This window comes from Mastigoproctus giganteus, chromosome 6 (assembly GCF_048544385.1).
Source record: "Mastigoproctus giganteus isolate SK-2022 chromosome 6, ASM4854438v1, whole genome shotgun sequence".
Taxonomy (NCBI): Eukaryota; Metazoa; Arthropoda; class Arachnida; order Uropygi; family Thelyphonidae; genus Mastigoproctus; species Mastigoproctus giganteus.
This window is the reverse complement of record NC_143580.1, coordinates 123,371,679-123,393,848: the sequence shown is the minus strand read 5'-3', so window position 1 is coordinate 123,393,848 and position 22,170 is coordinate 123,371,679. Positions and strand designations below refer to the sequence as shown.

The following is a 22,170-nucleotide window of genomic DNA, read 5'->3' as shown; positions in this document are numbered from 1 at the left end:
TGATTGCTGAGCCGACTCTGTGTGCGAATGCCAGTACGCACTTGTCGAGTTAGTGTTGCTTATTGCTGTGAAGAGAGGTTTTTTTTTTTCAGACGCGTATCACTGGCCACAGAGTTATAGGACAATCGTTTTGAAGCAATTATCATGTCGGACATACAGATTGAACAGCGATATGTGATGCGTTATTGCGTCAGATGGGGCTTAAATACATCGGAAATAGCCAGAAGGGATGAATGAAGCGTAGAGTATGAGTGACTTGGTAGGACGGCCATATTCCGGTATTAAGTAAAAAAAATACATCTCCAGGACAATGCCGATACGGCTAATATTGTGCAAGCAGTGATCGTTGCCGAGCTTCTGCCGCATCCACCTTATTCATCGGACTTATTCCCGTGTGATTTCTTTCTGTTTTCACGTCTGAGGAAATCTCTGAAAGGCAAGCGTTTCGCGTCTGACACGACGATACTCGCAGAGTCACAATGGAAGAACTTTGCAGTTTTTCTAAAAATGGCCTGCAAGAATCATTTAATGCGTGCATAAGACGATAGCGAAAGTGAGTAAAGTTCAAGGGAGCGTATTTCGAGAAGGAGAAATGCACAGAAGATTCAGACGATGGCAATTAAGATAAGACCTTGCACCAGTTCGCGAATTAAATGATCACCCCCTTGTATTATTGATGATATAATCGATTACTGATTAGGGTTACAGGAGAACAACGTTACCCATTCATGTGTGTTATGTCTTCCTAAACTGCTTGCGTTCCTGGTCGGTTTGCCTTTTTCGCTGGGCGAAAAACCAGAGACCAAACCACGGTGGGAAAAAAAGCCCACAAAAGTACCTCACGGCATTCGAACCCGGAAGTTCCCTTTCGATGGTGAAGTATACATGGACAAAGATAACTGGGCGAATGTCTGATAGGAAGAAGGTAAAGACTATTCACTCTTTCAAGCAATTGGTTGCGAACGGCCCGAGTTCTCACTGGCGCTCTTCCCACCTGTTATATGAAGTAATAGGCTTCATATGACAGGTCGCTGCCGCAGCCCTCCAAAACAATGGGAGCACGAATTAAATATAAATCGGGCTGCGTGTTTGACATGCCTCTTAATCTATATTTATTGGGCTACTAGAACCAAAATCTTGCTGCCTTTTGCTCAAAACATTATGCCAAGAAGGCTGATGTCGCCACTGTTATAGGTGTTTATATTATCTGTTTGGAGTTGCCGGTTGTAATATTAACCTTTGAACTGAACATGTGAGCGGATGATTTGTACTCGTGTTTTTAAATGGAAGGCTAATTAGAAGGAAAGTACGATTTTGATTATTTTTGTAATTATAAATTTTAATTCTGCACAGAATGTACTGAATTTTCCATTTTAGACAGATGCTGTCTGTTTCACTGTAATATATTTGTGGTTTTTAAGCTTTAATGCACTACATCTTCACAGTTGCGCAGGTCAATAAATTTCACCTAGTTCCAGTATGGCTTTATGGTTTCGTTTCATGCTCAAGGGAAATTTCATGCCCAGTAGTCGTATCTCACTGAATTCAGCTTTCACCGAAATAGTGCGCCATGCATCATTTGATATGAGCAAGCAAGATGAAAGAGGTAGGCAATTATTACTGCTGTTTTACAATGAGAAAGAAAAAAAAAAAAAAAAAAAGGTGGTGATGATAATGTAAAAATCTCTGTGGTAAAAAAAATGAGAGAGATTAGTATGTAGTGTAAAGTGACCAGACGTCCCGGATTTAAGTCGTTTTACCCGCATTGTAAACTGTCCCGGATTGGACATGTCACAGAGTAGTAACATACAGAGTGGACACTCCCATAGACGACGATGTTAATTCCGGTTACATGTTAAAATGCATACGACAGTGGAGGCCCCACTTTCAGGGCATAGAAACAGGCCGGAACATTGCGAAGAAATTGGCAATGTTCCTGGAGCATTTTCTACAGTTTTGTAATTGCGTTGGACAGTATATTGATTCGCTGATTGTTAGTATGAATTTCATAATTATTTGTTATTCCAGTACAAAAAAAAAAGAATACTAAGAATGGTGGAAGGATAGCAAAATATAACTTAAGTAAAGGTTTCGGCAAACATATATTAATAGTTATGATAGCCGTGTGGTAAAATCAAATACTGGCGTTTTCTCTTACCGCCATTCGAATCCCACACTTTTACACCCTGGTATTTTCTCTCTCCCCCTTTTTTTCTTCCCACTTACTTGTTTTCACATAAATATAATTATTTAATTAGTAATAAATTTTAATATTTTTGTAAGTCATGGCTATACATCCATAAGGTAGCTTAGGAGGAGGTTAAGATGCCAGTTGCAATTAACATTAATAAATACAGATTTTTATATACACACTACTGGGTTCAGTTGGTTTCAGTACAATGAGGCCAGTATACCTGTATTACTGTATTGAAACCTTGTATTTTCATCCACCTCAATCTAGTAGTGTTTACATAAAATTCTGTACTTATTAATGTTTATTGCAAATGGCACACATTCGTATCAACTTAATATCCTTGTAGGCTGCATTTTAGGCAATGTCTGGCCATTATATATTTAAATATTACTTTTTTGACCCTAACTCCATAAATTTACATCTGGCATTTCGACTAAAATGCCAGATTTTAGTCAAAATCTGGCATTTTAACCCAAACTAAAACTGTTGTTTTAGGTTTCGATGTAATGAATGAATTGAACTGCTTTTAACTTTAGTTCTAATTTTTATTTAATTATTTTCCTTTATTTATTTATTGTTTTATGTCTGGCATATGAACACTGCATCACGCACAGAGACCCAATAGAATCCAGACAGGCCTATCAGTTGTATCCCAATGATATACAAGATTATGACCAGCTGCATAATCAAGATATCACACCACTTGGAGAGCCAGAACATAATAGCCGAACGTAGTGTATAGTGTTAATTGTATGGTGTCAAAGAACCTAGCAGCACTACTCCCAGAGATCATATACAAGGAATTCCAGAAAGTTGCAATCCTGAATACCTGTAGGATAGTCAGAGTTCCTGGATCTACAGTAACACGACACATAACAGTCACCCTGTGCACTTGGAAGTAATACCCGTCGTGGGGTGGAACCACCCAATAAGTAATAATGTAAGAACAACAATACTGCTAATAATAAAGCACTGTGCCCCAGTCCATAATACAATCATTTATTTCATAATCTGTAGAGATGATATCACATATTTTGTGAAGTATTGCACTGAGTGGGATAAAAGGTTTAGAAATCACTTAGTAGATGACTCTATGGGAACGTTGCATTATACAGCCTCAGCCTCAAGAGCAATGGTCACCACCAAATATGGAGGATGCGGAAAGGTCAGGGAATGACCACCGCATATTCCCGGAACAATATGGCCTTAGTTGCTAATGCTCCTAAAAACCAAATAACAAACAAACATCAAGAGCAATGTGACCCTACATAACAGCATAGCAGCAATAAGTGCACAGAGAACAGATACATACAAATACACTGAGTTAGATAAATGGTTCAGTCTTCGCTTGATTGATAATGACACTGTGGTAATGTTGCATTATATGGCTCCTGAGCCACAAGAGCAATGTGACCCTTCATGACAGCAATAGGGCTCCCAGAGAACACATACATACATACATATACATGAGTTGAATAAAAGGTTCAGACTTCACTTGATTATTAATGACAATGTGGAAATATTGCATTATATAGCTCCTCAGACTCCAGAGAGCAATGTGACCCAACCTAACAGCAATAGGGCTCCTAGAGAACACACATAAACATATATACTGAGTTGGATAAAAAGTTGACTTCACGTGATTGTTAATGACACCGGGAACATTTCATTTTATAGCTTCTCAGACACAAGAGCAATGTGACCCTACATAACAGCCTAGCAGCATATGTTCACAGAGAACACATACATATACACAGAGTTGGATAAATGGTTCAGGCTTCACTTGGTGGATAATAACACTGTTGAAACAGTGTCATTATCCACCTTAGCCACAACAGCAATGTGACCCTAAATAACAGCAATAGACTTCCAGAGAAAACTTACATACACATGCTGACTTTCCACAATCAAAGCCATGTTGATTTTGATGTGTGTAAGGCTTCAAAAAATTGAAAAGTTGTTTATGCACTACTTTGTCAAATAGTTTAGAAAGGCTTTTTTTTGCTGGGGAGTGGTCTGAAATCTTATACAGACCACTTGTCACCTTTTTTGATACCAGAAGTATGTTAACCTGATTGAAATGCCCAGTCTTAGAGATAAGTTGCAAATATGAAGCATGATTGGATTAAGAGTAGTGACAGACTTTTTCCAAAATACGGTTGGTGAGTCATCTGGGTCTTTTGTATTGTAATTTTTCATATTCTTCAATGCTGAGTTTTGGTCACCTTCATCGATCAACAGATCTCAACCAGGAAATGAAACCAAAGGTTCTGTATCAATAGTCTCAATCCTTGACAAATGTTTGGAAAATACTTCAGCGGTGTGGAATTCATCAGACAATAGAATTCAAACCGAGCTATATGCTATTTATCATTAAGGTGTATGTAGTTCAGAATGGTCAGTTAATCCAGTATTGATCAATTAATATTGCTTTGATACAACTGATATCTAAAAAAGATCTCTAAAAGAGAAATCGTGACACAATTTTCCCCTCTTTCTTTAACAACACATGCTTAACATTTCCCAGTTACATAGGTGCCTCCGTAGCCAGGTGGGAAGGAGCAGCAGTGCGTAGCATATGCTTCTTGATTAGACCGGGGTTCGAGCCCGTCACCACCAAATACAGAGGATGCGGAAAGGTCAGGGAATGACCACCGCATATTCCCGGAGCAATATGGCCTTAGTTGCTAATGCTCCAAAAAAAAAAAAAAACATGTTTAACATGTTTCAATAGTTTTTGAAGGGAGTTTCATGCTTGACTGGACAGGCAAGCCAAATTCATAATTTTCACTTTTTGTTTTTCCATAATTTACAAGAAAGACTGAATAAGCACTTTTTGCACATGTGCTTGGTACTCCTGGTTCCCAAACCACTCTGTCAATAAAACTTGTTTTAGCATAAAGTTTTTGTATAACTTTTTCCTTATGAAATACCAAGTAGACTTCAGAAAAGCAAAATATTTGATACACTTCTCATTGTATTCAACAATTCCTTTGATGGCCATTTTAATCCATACTCTCTCTCTCTCTCTCTCATTAACATCTTTAATACAACAACAATTTGTCCAAATCATGATCTTTTGGACCTAATAATAAATCTTTTACATGTTTCACAATTATTGCTCTTTAAAATATTTCTAGCTAGGTAACCTGAGACATATGTCAATACATTTTCATCATAAATATTCATATCCTCACAGTACTTGGGCGATTATAACTCTTTCACTTTGTCAGTGAAACTCGACCTGATTTCAGAAACAGTAAAGATGCTATGACATATTTCATGGTTTTTTTATGGAATAATTTAATTATTTCATAAACTATTACTTGATTAATATCAATACACTATTCATATAAATGAATGTAATAAGTTATGAATTAGTTATTAATTAGCTATTCAATATTTTTTTTAAAACATTTCCAGGTTCTATCAATTCTGATAAATTACCTTAAATGTTTTTTCAGAAATTAGTACAATCGCAGTCCACATTTATTGCACACAAAACACTTATTTCTGTGCATGACAGCAGATAATTATAATAGAAAAACAAATACACAAATAATTAAAACAATAATTAAATAAGACTATGTAAAACAAAATTTCTAAGTTCAACGAACACTAGAACTTGAGACACAGAAGCAACCATGTGGTAGCAACTTTATTAGCATTGGGCATGCACATTATTACTCAGTGAGTTTTGATGGCCACAGATTGCTTTGTTAGTTTCATGTCCTGAAAGTGAGGGTGCTGGGAGTAATTGAGCAAGTGTCGACTCTGTATCTTACTTCTCTGTGGGACATGTAGCCTCCTGGCAAACATAATGCATTACCATTAGCATTAGTAGAGGCATTTGATGCAAGAAAGCAAGCTTATGCAGCATCAGCCAAAAAAAAAAAAAAAAAACCACTTCCACTTCACCCCTCTGTTCGTTCAAAATACCTGTCCAGCTGAGCTTTAAACTTATTTAGGCTATCAACCTCCACCACAAGGGATGGCAGTCTGTTCCACCAACCAACCACCCGCTGACTAAAGGCAAATTTCCGCACGTCTATCCTACATCTGTCTTTCCTCAATTTGAATTTATGCCCTCTCAGGTGATTTTTCTGAGCTAGAGGAAGAATCCCATCAGCATTGAGCATGCTTAAACCATTCAAGGCTTTATACACCTCTATCAGATCACCTCGCTGGTGCCTAGTCTCCAGACACTGTAATTTGCAAAACTTAAGCCTTTCTTCGTAAGAGCACCCCTTTGTTCCATTCACTAATCTTGTTGCCCTTCTCTGTACTCGTTCCAGCATCTCTACATCCTTCTTGAAATGAGGCCTCCAGACCTGTATACAGTACTCTAGGTGTGGCCTGACCATTGCCTTATACAATGGAATAATCACCTCCTTATCCCTGCTGGAAAAATTCCTGTATATCATTGACAATACTCCATGAGCTACTCTTGCAGCCCATCTGCACTGCTCAGAGAACTTCATATCTGCCTGCACAATCACCCCCAAGTCCCTTTCATTCTCCACCACTGTCAGTGCAGCACCACAGAGTTGATACGTTGCTCTGGGGTTGCTGTTTCCCATGTGTAGTACTTTACATTTGTCAATGTTAAACTTCATTTGCCACCTCTCAGCCCATCTGCTCAACCTTTCCAGATCCTGTGGCAGCAGCATAGTGTCAGTAGTGTCCTTGACAACCCTGCCAACCTTTGTATCATCTGCAAACTTGGACATTAAGCTTGATATACCATCATCAATATCATTTATAAATACAGAAAACAATAATGGACCCGACACTGAGCCCTGAGGGACTCCACTAATAACATTAGTCCACAATGAGCAGTGTCCATTGATTACCACTCTCTGTCTTCTCCCCCTCAACCACCCCTTTATCCATAGCAGCAATTTGCCTCCAATGTCACACTGCTCCAATTTGTGTAGCAGTCTTCCATGTGCAACAGTATCAAAAGCCTTTCTAAGATCCAAGTATATAATATCAAAGTTATTCCCTGCATCCAGTTCTTTTGTGACTGCATCATAGTATCCAATCAAGTTGGTCAGGCAAGACTTCCCCTTAACAAAACCATGCTGTGTCTGAGCTATAACTGAAGTCTTGTCTAAATGATCCTGCAGTGCTTCTTTAACCAGTGCCTCCATTAATTTTCCTGGAACAGAAGTTAAGCTCACAGGTCTATAATTACTTGTGTCAGCCTTTGATCCTCCTTTGTGAATTGGGGTCACATTTGCACATTTCCAGTCTATGGGTACCTCCCCTGAGTCCAAGGAAGCTCTCATAATTATGGCTAAGGGTTTGCTTACTTCCTCTGCTGCCTCCTTTAATATAACTGGATAGATCCCATCCACCCCGGGTGCCTTTCTTGTGTTTATCTTCAACAGTTTCTCCTCCACTTTACTCCCAGTTATTTCAAGATTCTGTAGCTGACTGCTAGAGTTGAATACACCTCTGGCATTCCCCTTGCTGAATAACTCCTCATGTGTGAATGTCAATGCAAAATATTCATTTAGTTTGTTAGCTACCTGAGCAGGATCATCAACAGTTGACCCATCAATATCAAGTGGACCAATCTGATTCATCCCCTTCCTTCTAGAGTTTACATAAGTAAAGAACTCTTTGCTGTTTTTCTTTGCATCCCTTGCCAAGGATTTCTCGTAATCTGCCTTCGCCTGCCTAACCTCCTTTGTAACTTGGTTGCATATCAACTTGTATCTATCATAGGCTTCTGTGTCATGTGTTAATTTGTAAGTATCCCATGCATTTTTCTTCTCTGCCATATGCCTCATTAGTTCATCTGACATCCATTTTGGCCTAAACCTTGAACAATATTTCTTTTTATACTTAGTATAGTAGCTTCCAAGATAAGTTCTTTGAATGCTTCCCATTTTGAGTTTGCTGTTGGTAACATCATCAGTTGGTCCCACTGTATAGAATTTAAATACTGTCTCAGTCCATCGTAGTCGCCTTTACGGAAGCAATAACCCTTCCCTTTACCCCTAATGGTAGTTACCTCTTTCAGTAACTCCCACTTCAACAAATGCCCACATCTGCCTTGTGGGCATTTGTTTGCAGGGAACCAATGGTACAATGGAAAGTTTTTTCGGTAGTAAATAAGCTGTGGACGTCAACAAAAGCACCAACTCCGTAGAAACACTGAAAGCAATACTACAAGTTAAGTGCAATTTTGCTAGAAATAGCAAATAATGAAGAATTATTAAGAAAAATTCACTCAGTGGAAAAATATATTTAATTATATCATTTAATTTCTCTTGTTTTTATTGTTAAAAGAAGTATGTATTATTATTATTTCACAAAAAAAAACCTAACTTTTTTTCACTAAACAAATGTAAACTCGATTAAAAACATGACCCATCTAATAAGTGTTTTTTTTCTCCCTTCTAATTACAACTACTTTTCTCGGTTCACATCATTCACACAGGGCCGTGCTGAGCCATTTTAGTACCTGAGGCAAGAATGAAAAATTGCACCCTACTGTTAATTATGGCAATATTGGGAATTATTTTTAATCTCTCTTTTGGTGCCCCTTTCAGCTTTTCATGTGAGGTAAGAGCCTCGTTTGCCTTGGCACGGCTCTGCCTTCACGCAACCTGCTTGTTACGTATGTAACATGGCGGTACTGTTTACTGAATTTCAGCCTTTCTGTGGAAAAAAATAAGTTATATTTTTTATTTTTTTAAGAAGTATGATATTTTATAAGTTTAGTTCAAAGAAGAGTATGTATTTAATTTATATTTTATATGTGAATATTTTATATATATATATTTTAAAAAATATGTGTATAATGTTTCTATGGGGGTGAAAAAATCCTCCCCCTTGATGTCCCGCATTGGAATACTAGAGATCTGGTCATTTTAATGTAGTGCCAACTCCCTAAGCTATTATAACGTAATTATGTTTCACTAAATTCAGTTTATATAAACAAAATTATCTAGACATTGAACCATAATTTTGGTACGAAATGCTCCTTCAATTGGGGCTCCCTAGACCTGGGCCCTGTTGCACCTCCCATTTGCATGGCCCTGCCTAATGGATCTCTTGTGTATACTCCAGTATGACCACCAGGTCAGAGGAGTTGACAATAACTCAGTGAAAGCAACCATTAATTGTATTAACAGTAGTGGATTTGAAGCTTGGTCTACTCAAAGAGCGTGTGCTATTGCACTAGTGCCTCTGACGACTTACAATCATTTTATTAAAAAAATTAAAAAAACAGTAATAATAATACTCAAATGATTAATAAAACAACTTTTACAATTTAAAAATTAGAGATTATTTAATGTTGTTATACAGTTGGATGTCAGTATAAATAAAAAAGAAACAATATAATTTCAATAATTATATTAAAAATAAAACATCAACAGCTACTTTGATGACAACCAGACACATGTGCCATTTTTATTAAAAACGTCCTCTCTCTCTCTCTCTCTCTCATTTAAAAGTTTCTGTAGAATGAAGAAAATTTCTGTATAACGAACGGATTATGAGAGACTTAACTTTGTCTGCTTTGTTTCCATCTCCGGCCTTTAGGTAATTTAAGCAATTAGAAAGCGCAAATTAAGGGTTAAAGGGATTACCATTCCACAATGTAAGTGGAATGTAAGACGTATGCAGCCACCTATCCGACATACTGAGAAGTCACGCTAGTCAACTTCTTTCTATAGCCAGTCAAAAGATTAAGGTGTATTCCTGACACAGATAATAGCTTCTGGTCAACTTGTGTTCTTTGTTTAAAATAAAAATTTTATTAAAAGAAATACTGCATTATCTTTGTATTAACTTTAAATCATTAACTTATGATTCCAGAAATTTTTGTGAGAGTGAAAAAAATTATAAATTTGGGATTTATAATCACTTACAGAAAAAAATATCAGGCAGGAACAATGTTTTACAAATTTGGAAAATAACAGAGAAACTCCAATTACAAACTTCTACAAAATATGGCCCATTTTGTGACGTCACACCTCTGAGCTTTTTGGTTTGACCTCCAGTGGTTAGCACTAGAGGACAAACAATTTTTCAAATATTTTTTGATATTTCAACAGATATTTGAAAAATCATGTTTTATCAATTCTGCAGGATATAAAATCTGTAACCCCTTTACAACTTCTCCAATTCGTTCGTGAGTATTGTCTAATAGAATCTTATCTAAATATAGAAATAGTGCTATGAAATTTTTTTAACTTGCCTGTAACCTTCTTGTGAAAGGTCCTTCAAAGTGAGAAAAATTCAATTAAAATAATGCATCTTCATTGCATATTTTTAGTTTATGTTATAACGTTAAAAGTACTATACTTCACAATATTTTGTTTTTACGATTTTATACTAGATATATAAACAAACTATCTGGTTTTCTAATTTCTCTGTAGTTATATGCACTTTCTTTGTTGTTTATATAGAATTAAATTCTCTGTAGATATAAATGAATATTTGTTTCTTTTTCTTTGATATTTTTGTTTTGTTATATTCATTGTATTATATAAATTATTTTATTAATAAAGATATGCAAATCGTAGACCATTGCAATAATAATTTTTATAAATTCATAAGGTTTGCAGAGGTGTACCAAGGGGGGTAATTTCCTCCAGGATGCTGAGCTTCAGGGGTGCAAACTCCCGGGCATTGACAACTGTAGTTACGCTACTGAAAGATTGACTACCTGCATGTAATGGGGGCATACTTATAACACTTTTGCTCCAGATGTAGAATTGCCTAGTTCTGGCTCTGCACTGCAATACTGGCACAGCTCAAAAAGAGTCACTGTTGCACACAGACTGCACTCCATTCAGTCCTAAGGTCAGAGGCACACTGAAGAAGTGCCACTGTTGATGCTTCTCGATGCAGTAAAAACTAAAATGGCATAACGACACTTGTGCCAGTTAGCGAAGAAGTATTGAACTCACTTTGTATTGTTAATTGCATAAAAATAGAGTTCATTGTCCCAACTTCATTAGTTGTATTAATTTAAAAATTATGAATTTTTAGTTGTGCTACTATTGTAGCCTGTGAGCGATATGCACAACATTGTCATAAAACATCTGTAATCAACTTTATATTATCATATAACACCTGTATGATTATTGAACTTTTAACCACCGTAAGCCATCGGCAGAGTCTGGCACCTTACATCTATACGGATTTTTTTTTTTTTTTTTTACCAATATTTTTATGCGAAGAGCTATATTAAATGATTTAATACAAGTTAAATCACCGTGTGGACATTTAAACAAACAATTTGATCCCAAATTTATGTTGTTATGGCTGTTTAAAGTTCTGTGGCGAGGGACATTCGAGAATTTCGTTACTCAGAACATACAACTTCTGAAAAACAGTCAATACAAATATACTCAATACAAATATTATATTCAATTTGTTTGTGATAATTAAGGCCTATTCGATACCCTTTTTCACTAAAATAATCAGTATTATCACCATTTCAAACGAAGAGGAAAACTGCAGTTCGCTACTTCACAATTGTAATGGTGGTAGATATGTAATGAAAAACATTTAGAAATGTGCAAATGAACTACAATTATTATGAAAAGCACACTTGTCTGTGATCTTTTAACTGTGGGCAATGAGACTTACCTTGTGGTCTTGATTCTTAATGTTAATGTGTGGTTTCTTCAAATAAGCTCAAAGTTGATAGTAGGAGTCCTTGGCTCCTTCCGCCATTTACCTATCAAGTAGAGCTCTGCACACATGTCCTAACTTGTCAATGTCTCGTGCCCATAACTGATGCATAGTGTTATTATTGCATTAGATATGTATGTTTAATGAAGCATTTTTAATTATATTGAATCTGAACAAAAATCATGCCTCAGACCAGAGCAGAAAAGCAAAGGGTTCAAGCTACTGGGAGTGCCATAGCTCTGGGAAGAACTGAATGAGGAAGTTGTCTCCGTATTATGGCCTTATGAGATGTAAGGCTTGTTTGATGTTTGCAGACTATCAGGAGTAGTAATAGTAATCACCATATAGTAGTAATAGTATTCACCACATAAGGAAGCCACAGACTTTTGCTGCACTGGCAAAAAAAAACAAGTAGGTAAGAAAATATAAGAGAATTATATTTCCCTCCTCACACAGGTAACTATCCAGTTGACCTTTGAATTTATTCAATGTCAGCCCAGAGGCAGACTGGACATAAGACTTACCAAGAAAATCCTGGCAGCCCAGAGGCCAGTGCGATTTTCAATATTACTCTCTCACCTTCGATACATTCTATTTGTTGACAAATATGAAAACTAAATGCACAAAAATCATAATAAGAAAAATATGGATCTTTTCTTATCCACAGTAATATATGAGTCAAGTCATTTAGAAATTTTTTTTTTGCCTGTATAGTAGTCACATCAATGCTGTTAGATAAAAGCAGCAGCACCACTAGGTTGCCGTTGCAGCTACTGTACATACAAGGTAGTGTGACTGTGGCGTGGTTAAATGCATTATATACATTAGTTGAAAATGTTAGATATTGAAATATCTAATTGCATAGGAAAAAATCCACTGATGGTGTTTCCAACGTGTAAGGACAGTACAACTGTTGTTATTTGGTTTTTAGGAGCATTAGCAACTAAGGCCATATTGCTCTGGGGATATGCTGTGGTGATTCCCTGACCTTTCCACATCCTCCGTATTTGGTGGTCACGGGCTCTAACTCCAGTCTAATCAAGAAGATATATATCCATAGCCAGGTGGCCAGGAGGCAAACAGCCTCACTCCATGGTTGAGTGAAAAATCACCTGAGCAGGTACACGTGTGGTGTTATGCCCATGTACTTAACCTTATCATAATTGACTGTACAACAATAACTGTCCAAGCAACACTGTTGTTTGGATTATTAAATGCTGTTGCAGTGTTTTTTCAAGAATTATATAACAGAATGGGAGCTTTGAAACAGAATCAAACTGATAAAACAATTAAAGTTCTGTCTTGCCTGGTCAAACTTGGTGGTCAAAGATCGTGTGTGTACAAAAATATTTGGATTGTATAATAATTACGACTGCCCTTTTTTTTGTACGTATTTTGGAAACATTAAATTATATTTCCAAATCTAAAGAATTTTCTCGTGATTGCAGATAAAAAGCAACCTCTTTTTTAAATAATTTTATAAAATAAGAAACTCTATTGACAGCACATTAATTTTATTTATATTCCATTGCTGTCATTATATTTACAAACTTCTGGCATCTATGTTTTGCAAGCATTCAGAATGGTTAAAGATACAATAAAAAGATTGGAATCGAAGCCGAGAAACTGTGATGAAATTGTTACAGAAACAGAAAAATTTATTACTGTTTGCCAAGAAAAAATATCTGTGATTGTTTCAGATGTCGATGTAGAGACCGATTTTCCAAGAACACACAAACACCAAAAAGAAACGAATGGATAGAAAGATGGTGTATGATGAATGTACAAATTCCAGAAAACAAAATTTTCAAATAAATGTATATAACGTTACTATGGACCAAGCTATAATGAGTATGACAAGCAGATTTACGGAGGATCTACAAATTTATTTGCAGATATTTCTGCATTGGATCAAAAAAAAAAAAAATTCTTTTTGATACTATTAAAACTGGATTATTACCTTCGAACAGTCTCAAATCACTAATAAACCTGCTTAAAAGATTTTTGCCAGACATTACAATTGAAGAATTACAATATCAGTTAATAGACTTTGCCTCAAAATATGATATATTAAAAATGTCAGTAGTAGAAGAGTATGTTACTGTGAAAATGAACGATGATGAAAATAAGAGTGTCAAAGAAGAATATGAACAATATGATTTTTCAATAGAACCCAAATGTAAATCCTGTTAAAATTGCATTTTTTCCACAGGTTGTTGCCTAAATACAATTTATACAATATGTCATATAATTATTTATTTGAAGCAGATTTTAACTTTGTCTACCACGCAAGTTGAATGTGAGAGATCATTTTCCAAATTAAAGTACCAATTAAACTGGTTGCGCAACTACATGACCCAGACCAAGTTGGAAAGTTTATTCCCATGAATTTTGAAAAAGACATACTAATGAAAATCAAAAATGAATTATGAGTTAATGCACAAAAATCATAAGAAAAATATGGATCTTTTCTTATCCACAGTAATATATGAGTCGAGTCATTTAGAAATGTTTGTTTGCCTGTATAGTCACATCAATGCTGTTTGTTCCTAGTGCACACTCATAAAGCGGCAATTAATTTTCATAAATGAATGTTAAAAATGGGTTACTTTCTGAACAATGAAATTTGACCATAGTAATGTTAAATAAAGAATTAACATTAATAAATTTAATGTTCTGTCTAGGTGGATTTATTAACATTAATAAATCCACCCAGATGGAACCATTTCAAGGCTTTTTGGCCCCTCCTTGGTGGGCAGGTATTGAAGTGAAGTGGGTAGGTACCCTGGTGTAGACAACCAAGTTAGGAAGCATGTACACCTAATTCTGTTTTTGCACGAACTTTTTTTACACGAATTCAAAATAAAAATTTCATTCTCTTTTTACACGAGTCATTTTGATTTAACACGATTTCAATTAATTTTTTTTGCCTAAATTCTAAGAAAATTTTTTTTTTAATTTGTGGCATATTAGTATCATTTCTATTTTACACGCACCAATAGATTGGATAACAGCTAGTGTGTGCGTTTTGAAACGCGTGCTTTTGTTTACCAATGTGTACGTCTAGATATCTATGAATCGTCAACGTTTTTATTGAATTTGGTGCACATCTACGGTATTTGTGCATTGTATCTTCGGAAGACATTTAGTAGTACGCTCTATTTCAAAGTGAAAGAATCTTTAGTGAAATTTGTGCACATAAAAATTTATTAATTTTGCCGATAGTCAATAAATTGTAAGTTTACAAATTTTTCATACCTTTTTTTATTAATTATAACAGATATTTTTCGGTAGCCCTTATATAATGTTGAATAATTCGCCTATTACCAAAATGAAAAGGAAAGAGATTTCTTTGGAACTTAAAATTCAAATTTTAGATCGTCTTGCAACTGGACAAGGGGCTACGTCTGTAGGAAAGCATTTTGGTGTACATGAAGCTACCGTAAGAACTATTAAGAAAAATGAAGCTGCAATTAGGAAGTCGGTATGTTCTGGAACAAAAGTAAGTGTTAATTCATCATCATATACAAGAGATATTGTCAAGGAAAAAATGGAAAAGGCTCTGGTAATATGGATAGAAGACCAGTCACAAAAAAAAATACCAGTAGATGGAAATGCCATCAAGCAAACAGCACTAAGAATTTACAGACAGATTAAAGAAAAGGAGCCAAGCACTTCATCTCAATTAAACAGAAAGTATGAATTTTCTGCGAGTACAGGTTGGATGACAGGGTTTCTTAAAAGGAATACTTTTCATAATATAAAAATTAAAGGTGAAACTGCATCTGCAGATGAATCGGCTGCTAAAGTATTCCCGCAGGAACTTGCAAAAATTATTGAAGATGGAGGATACACTCCTGATCAAGTGTGGAATACAGATGTAACTGGTTTCTTCTGGAAACGAATGCCGAACAGAAAGTATGTAGCCAAATCGCAGAAAACTGCTGGTGGTTTTAAGGTAGCTAAGGATCGTGTGACCTTATTATTTTCCTCTAACGCTTCAGGAGATCGTATATTGAAACCACTGCTGGTAAATTGAGCCCTAAACCCACGTTCAATGAAAGGTGTAGATATCAATAAACTGCCTGTTCACTGGATGGCAAACAAGAAGGCCTGGGTGACTACTGCTATCTTTATAGAATGGTTCAACAAATGTTTCGTCCCAGAAGTCAGACGTTATATGAATTTGAAAGGTCTCGAATTTAAAGTTCTTCTGATTCTTGATAATGCACCCAGCCATCCTGTCTTGGAACACCTAAATGTACAAATTTTATTTCTGCCACCTAATACTACATCTTTGATACAACTGGTAGACCAAGGTATAATTGCGACAATTAAAACATACTACGTAAAACGAACATTCCAACACGTTTTGGACAAACTGAATGATGAAACACTAACAGTCATTGATGTGTGGAAGAAATTCTCAATTATGGATTGTATCAATCAAGTTGGATTAGCGTTAACTGAATTAAAACCAGCAACTTTAAATGAGGCGCCTCCGTAGCCAGGTGGGAAGGAGCAGCAGTGCATAGCACACGCTTCTTGATTAGACCGGGGTTCAAGCCCGTCACCACCAAATACGGAGGATGCGGAAAGGTCAGGGAATGACCACCGCATATCCCGGAGCAATATGGCCTTAGTTGCTAATGCTCCTAAAAAAAACTAAACAAACAACAACTTTAAATGCGTGTTGGAAAGCGGTTTGGCCACAATGTGTAAAAAGCAAAGATCCCATCATCCTTAATACGACCGCATTTCCCAACATCATTACAATGACACACAAAATTGGTGGAGAAGGATTCGATGATCTATCGTTTGAAGATATTGATGAATTGTTAACCGACAAAGCCAACATCCTTAATATGACCGCATTTCCCAACATCATTATAATGGCACACAAAATTGGTGGAGAAGGATTCGATGACCTATCGTTTGAAGATATTGATGAATTGTTAACCGACAAAGCCCTAAGAGAAGATGAAATATTAGAGATTGTCCTTGGGACTCCTTATCCCACAGAACGTAGTGATAATGAAGAAAATGATCCTGTTCTAAATGCAGATTTAATAAAAGGTCTGGAACTGGCCAGAAAATTAGGTAATAATTTTGTCAAACATGACCCTAATGAGGAACGCGCTGAGAAGTTTCAACTTGAACTGAAATTGTTGACAGCCTCTTACAGAGAATTATATAACGGCCTAACCAAAACACGAACACAGCGATTAATAACTGAATTCGTTCGTAAAACCGGTGAAACATCAGCACCAGAGGAAACTCGTGCTGATTTTGCTCAAGAGATCACAGAAAGAATTTCATTAATAGAGGAAGAAGACGATGTCTACAACATAGCAGTGATATTCCAGTCATACGCAAACGTATGCGCCGTTTATTATCAGAAAGTGAAAATGAATAAAATTTTGTTATGTGTAAAACAGATTTTTTTTTGTTCATGAAGAATTCATTTCATATGCATACAAATTTACTTTAATACATTTTCATTACATACAAAGGGTACTAGGAAAGTTTTGCAATATGACGCAACAATGAATCACAGGAAGCTGCTTGTTGCTGCATGTTGAGACATGTTCATACGTGCATAGTAGCCGCCGCGCCAAGTCGATGGGCTCAGTTATTCATTAGTAGTGAGAGTGTAAAGTGCTTGAGATGGCATCGTGGTCACGAAATGAGATAAGGACAGTTTTGCGGTATAATTTCGTGCGTGGTTTAACCATAGACCAGTGCTTAGAAGAAATGACTCTTGCACTAGATGATGATTGTCCACATCGTACAACGATATTCAGGTGGTATAGAGAATTCCAAAGGGGAAATTTCACTCTGGAGGATTCTGAGAGGCTGGGAAGGCCACGAACGTCAGTTACGGAGGAAAACGTTACTGCTGTGCGGAAAATGCTTGACGAAAACAGGCGAGTGACCTACCAACAGATAGAGGATACTTTGGGCCTAAATGCACCAGCAATTCGTTCGATTCTGCAAGATCATTTGCACGTGAAGAAACTTTGTTCTCTCTGGGTGCCGCATCAACTGACTGAAGAGCAGATGACACGACGTGTGACTTGGTGCCGGGAGATGTTAAAAAAGTTTGATAAGGGACAATCTCGGTATGTGAACAACATCGTGACAGGTGACGAGACTTGGCTGTACTATTACGATCTGCCGACCAAGGCTCAAAACAAAGTTTGGGTCTTTGATGATGACGACACACCCGTAATTGTCAGAAAATCCCGATCTGTAAAGAAGAAAATGATAGCTGTATTTTTCAAATCGAGTGGAATTGTGGAACGTGTCGTTTTGGACACGCAGAAGACAGTCACAGCTAAGTGGTATACTGAACAATGCCTGCCTAAAGTCATTGGATCTATGAAGAACCTGCGGCCAAAGTCAAGAATGGACACCTGGTACCTCCATCACGATAATGCTCCAGCTCACCGCGCCAAAGCCTGCACCGAATATTTGACCACGACAGGACTGAAACTTCTCGAGCACCCTCCTTACAGTCCAGACCTTGCTCCCTGCGACTTTGCACTGTTCCCGCATGTGAAAATGAAGCTAAAAGGGAGGCGGTTTTCCAGTGATGAGGACCTTCTATGGGCTTGGGACAACGAGTGTGCTTTACTCCCTAGTGAAACTTGGCAGAACTGGTTTAAAGATTGGTTTCGGAGGATGGAGAGGTGTATTGAATGTAGAGGAAATTACTTTGAAAAAATTAAATAAACAAAGCTGTATTGCAAAACTTTCCTAGTACCCTTTGTATTATTACGTGTGTATTTTGTTGAAATAAAATAATAAGCTTAAAAAGAATATTTTTACTGATTTTTTTTTAGATCCGGAACCAATCTTCTTTTCTTCCATAAATACAATGTATTTTTTTACACGAATTTTTTTTACACGTATTTTTCAGGAACGTATCTATCGTGTAAAAACAGAATTAGGTGTAATCCACAATGTCATATTGTGGAGTTATACTTCATAACTGGGTTGTCACTGCAACACCAGGGTACCTACCCGTTCACCGAGGAGGGGTCAAAAAGCCTTAAAATGGTGCCGTCTGGGGGGGAGGGGTATCTTCCAAGGATAAGTAACATTAGTCTTCTCCACTGGCCAAGCGGTGCTTATTCAAGGTAGTACAATATCAGGGCAATTCTTTGTGAAGACATTCACAATATGAGATATAATAAAAACAATGTCAATTCACCTAATTCGGTGGTTCACTACGTACTAACATGATGCAATGCACAAACTTACCCGTTCATAAAATTTAGCATTGATATAAATGCAAAGTATGGCATGTGGTTAGAAGTAACTGCAGAGTAACAGAACAACTGTGTGGTACTACGCTCAGGATAATGAAAAATGAGAAAGACCTGGTGATAATTCAATCAGACATGAGGTTCTCTGAGCAATGCAAACGGGCAGCCAGAACTGATCATGGGGTTTTGTGAATGATATACAGGAATTTTTCTAGCAGGGATAAGGAGGTTATTATTCCATTGTATAAGGCAATGGTCAGGCCACGTCTCGACTACTGCATAGAGGTCTGGAGGCCTTAATTTAGAAAGTTTGTGGACCAAACCTATTGGTAACTCTCTAGGAGGCTTCCGGATCAGCTAGTGTATAATCTTGCTACCTCTACTCTGCCAGATAGTGACTGAAGAGAATCAGAGTGGTGTGTATGCTGGGGGGGGGGGTCATTTTCGAGGCCACGTTCTGCCAAGGATCTGAGTATGTCTTACCATGTGCACACCATATCCAAAAATTTCATTGTCATACAACATGTCCCACCCACTTTTTCTTACCATTGAATACACCATGCATTGTCAAACTAATAGAGCAAGCTTATCTGCAAAAAGATCTAAAGCTCATAAAAAAAACTTCCTAATTCATTTCACAAATATATATGGTCTCAATTCTAAACTCAACGATGTTCATTTTCACTTGCAGTCTGCCAAACCCCATGTACCTTTTCTGACAGAATCTCAGTTATCGGTTGATTCAACTACTGCTCATCTCAGTTGCCCAAATTATTTGCTGTACGATTCCTTTCGCCTCAAAGGTGGTACTTGTGCATATGTCTGTTCTGATATTCCCTGTCAGAGACATAGTAATTTGGAATCTCCTCTTTTCGATCTTCTCTGGCTATTAATCTCTCTACCTCATTGTGTAAATTCATCTGTTGTCTCTACCGTTCTACCAACTGCACTAATCACTTGGAGCTCTTTGACTTCCTCTCTTTGCAACTTGACTTTCTCCAGTCCAACTTTCCTAACAGTGAGGTAATTTTCCTTGGCAATTTTAATGTTCACAACTCCAGCTGGCTTCCGTTTTCTTGTCACACCGACCCAGCTGGCCGAGATGCTGAGGCTTTTACAATTACTAATGACCTTGCACAGATTGTTCATTTACCTACAAGAATACCGGACAATCCTAATCATACAGCCAACATGCTTGATCTTTTTCTCACAAACACCCCTTCTAAGTACACGGTCGAAGTGAGAGGTCCTTTAGTCACTTCAGATCAGAACTTGGTGATTGTCTCTTCTCCAATGGAGCCTTTATCTCATGGCTATTCCCAACCTTGTGTTGTTTGGCATTACAAGAATGCAAAATGAAATGACCTGCGAGATTTCTTTTCCTTGGTCTGATTACTGTTTCAAAACTTCTGATGTCAACGTTTGCTCAGATCGTGTCAGTGAAATTATTCTTGCAGGAATGGAATCCTTTATCCCACACTCCACTTTAAAATCTCATCCTTTATCTAAACTTTGGTTTTCCAATAAATGTGCTAAGGCTGTTCAAGAGAAGAATGTTGCATATCGTAATGGGCTTGTTTCTAATTCCTCAGTTTAATTTTCAGCCTACACCAAAGCTCGCAACAATTGTAAATCAGTTATTAATCAGTCCAAACTAGAGTTTGAACAGGCTAAGAGTAGAAAACTTGCAACTTTTGCCCATCTCTGCTCCCACCTCTGTCCAAACCAGTTGGTTCTGTTGTCACTTCAGCCAAGGATAAAGCTGACCTGGTAGAATCCCATTTTTCTTCCAACTGATGTATTAATTATCTTGGTAAAACACCTCCCACCATTCCCAACACACTCCATTAAATGCCTCCTGTGATCTTCCGTTAAAAGGATGTCAGAAGGATTTTGACGAATCTTGATGCTAAGAAAGCTCCAGGTCCCAATGGAATTTCTCCACTTGTTCTCAAAACCTGTGCTCCTGAACTTATTCATATTCTTTGCTGCTTTTTTCATTTTCTTATTCCAAAGGTGTTTTTCCTTCTGTTTGAAAATTTGCCGATACACAGCCAGTTCCTAAAAAGGGTTACAAATCCCTCCCATCCAATTATCGTCCCAATGCAATTACTTCTACTCTTTCTAATGTAATGGAGAAATCAATTAACCGCCAACTCTTAAACTACCTAGAAACCTTCCGTCTGATCAACGATCGCCAGTATGGATTCTGTCAACGTCGATCCACTGGTGCTATTCTGGCTTATGTTACCCATTTATGGACTAATTCAATGGAAAAGTTCGATGAAACACAAGTAGTTGCTCTTGATGTCTCAAAGGCTTTCGATCGTGTCTGGCATAAAGGTCTTCTAAACAAGCTTCCATCTTATGGTTTGCCAACTGATTTTTGTAATTGGTTATCTAGTTTTCTCTCTGATCGCTCAGTGAGGGTGATGGTAGATGGCTCTCTGTCTTCTAACTTCTCCACTAATGCTGGTGTCTCCCCCAAGGTTCAGTTCTTTCCCCTACCCTTTTCCTCTTGTATATTAATGACCTTCTTCCATTGACTGGAAATCCTATCCATAGTTTTGTCGATGATAGCACATTGCATTCCATTTGCTATTTTGAGAAACCTTGCCCTGCTCAATCAACTTCAACTTCTAAAATATCTGCTACCAATTCTTTAAATGTCAATCTCCAGGTAATTCTCCAGTGGGGCAAAGACAACTTAGTTGATTTCAACCCTTCTAAAACTCAGTCTTCTCTTATATCTCGCAAAAAAGATTTTTCTGCTGCTATGCTTATCTTTGGTGACACTCCGATTTCTAGGCAAAATGATATTTCTCTTTTAGGATTACCTTGACTTCTAATCTCTCTTGGCACAAGCACATTACAAATATTGCTTCCTCCGCATCTAAAAAACTTGGTTTTCTCTTTCGCTCTCGGCGTTACTTTTCTTCCAAACAGCTGAACACTCTGTATAAATCGCAAATCTGCTCCACCGTGGAATATTGTTCCCACATCTGGGGTGGTGCCCCCAAAAACTCTCTCAGGCTTTTTGAT

The 22,170-nt window shown here is 37.1% G+C and overlaps 1 protein-coding gene across 1 annotated transcript in view; it reads left to right on the top strand.

Annotated features, from left to right (window-relative positions):
- The first annotated feature begins 1,342 nt into the window (after positions 1-1,342).
- Positions 1,343-22,170, top strand: part of LOC150084553 (uncharacterized) — a 150,541-nt gene continuing 129,713 nt past the window's right edge. Inside the window, exon 1 of the mRNA XM_090375312.1 lies at positions 1,343-1,606. Coding sequence (XP_090231438.1) covers positions 1,480-1,606 — 127 coding nt within the window. The 5' untranslated portion in view covers positions 1,343-1,479. The remainder of the gene's footprint in view (positions 1,607-22,170) is intronic.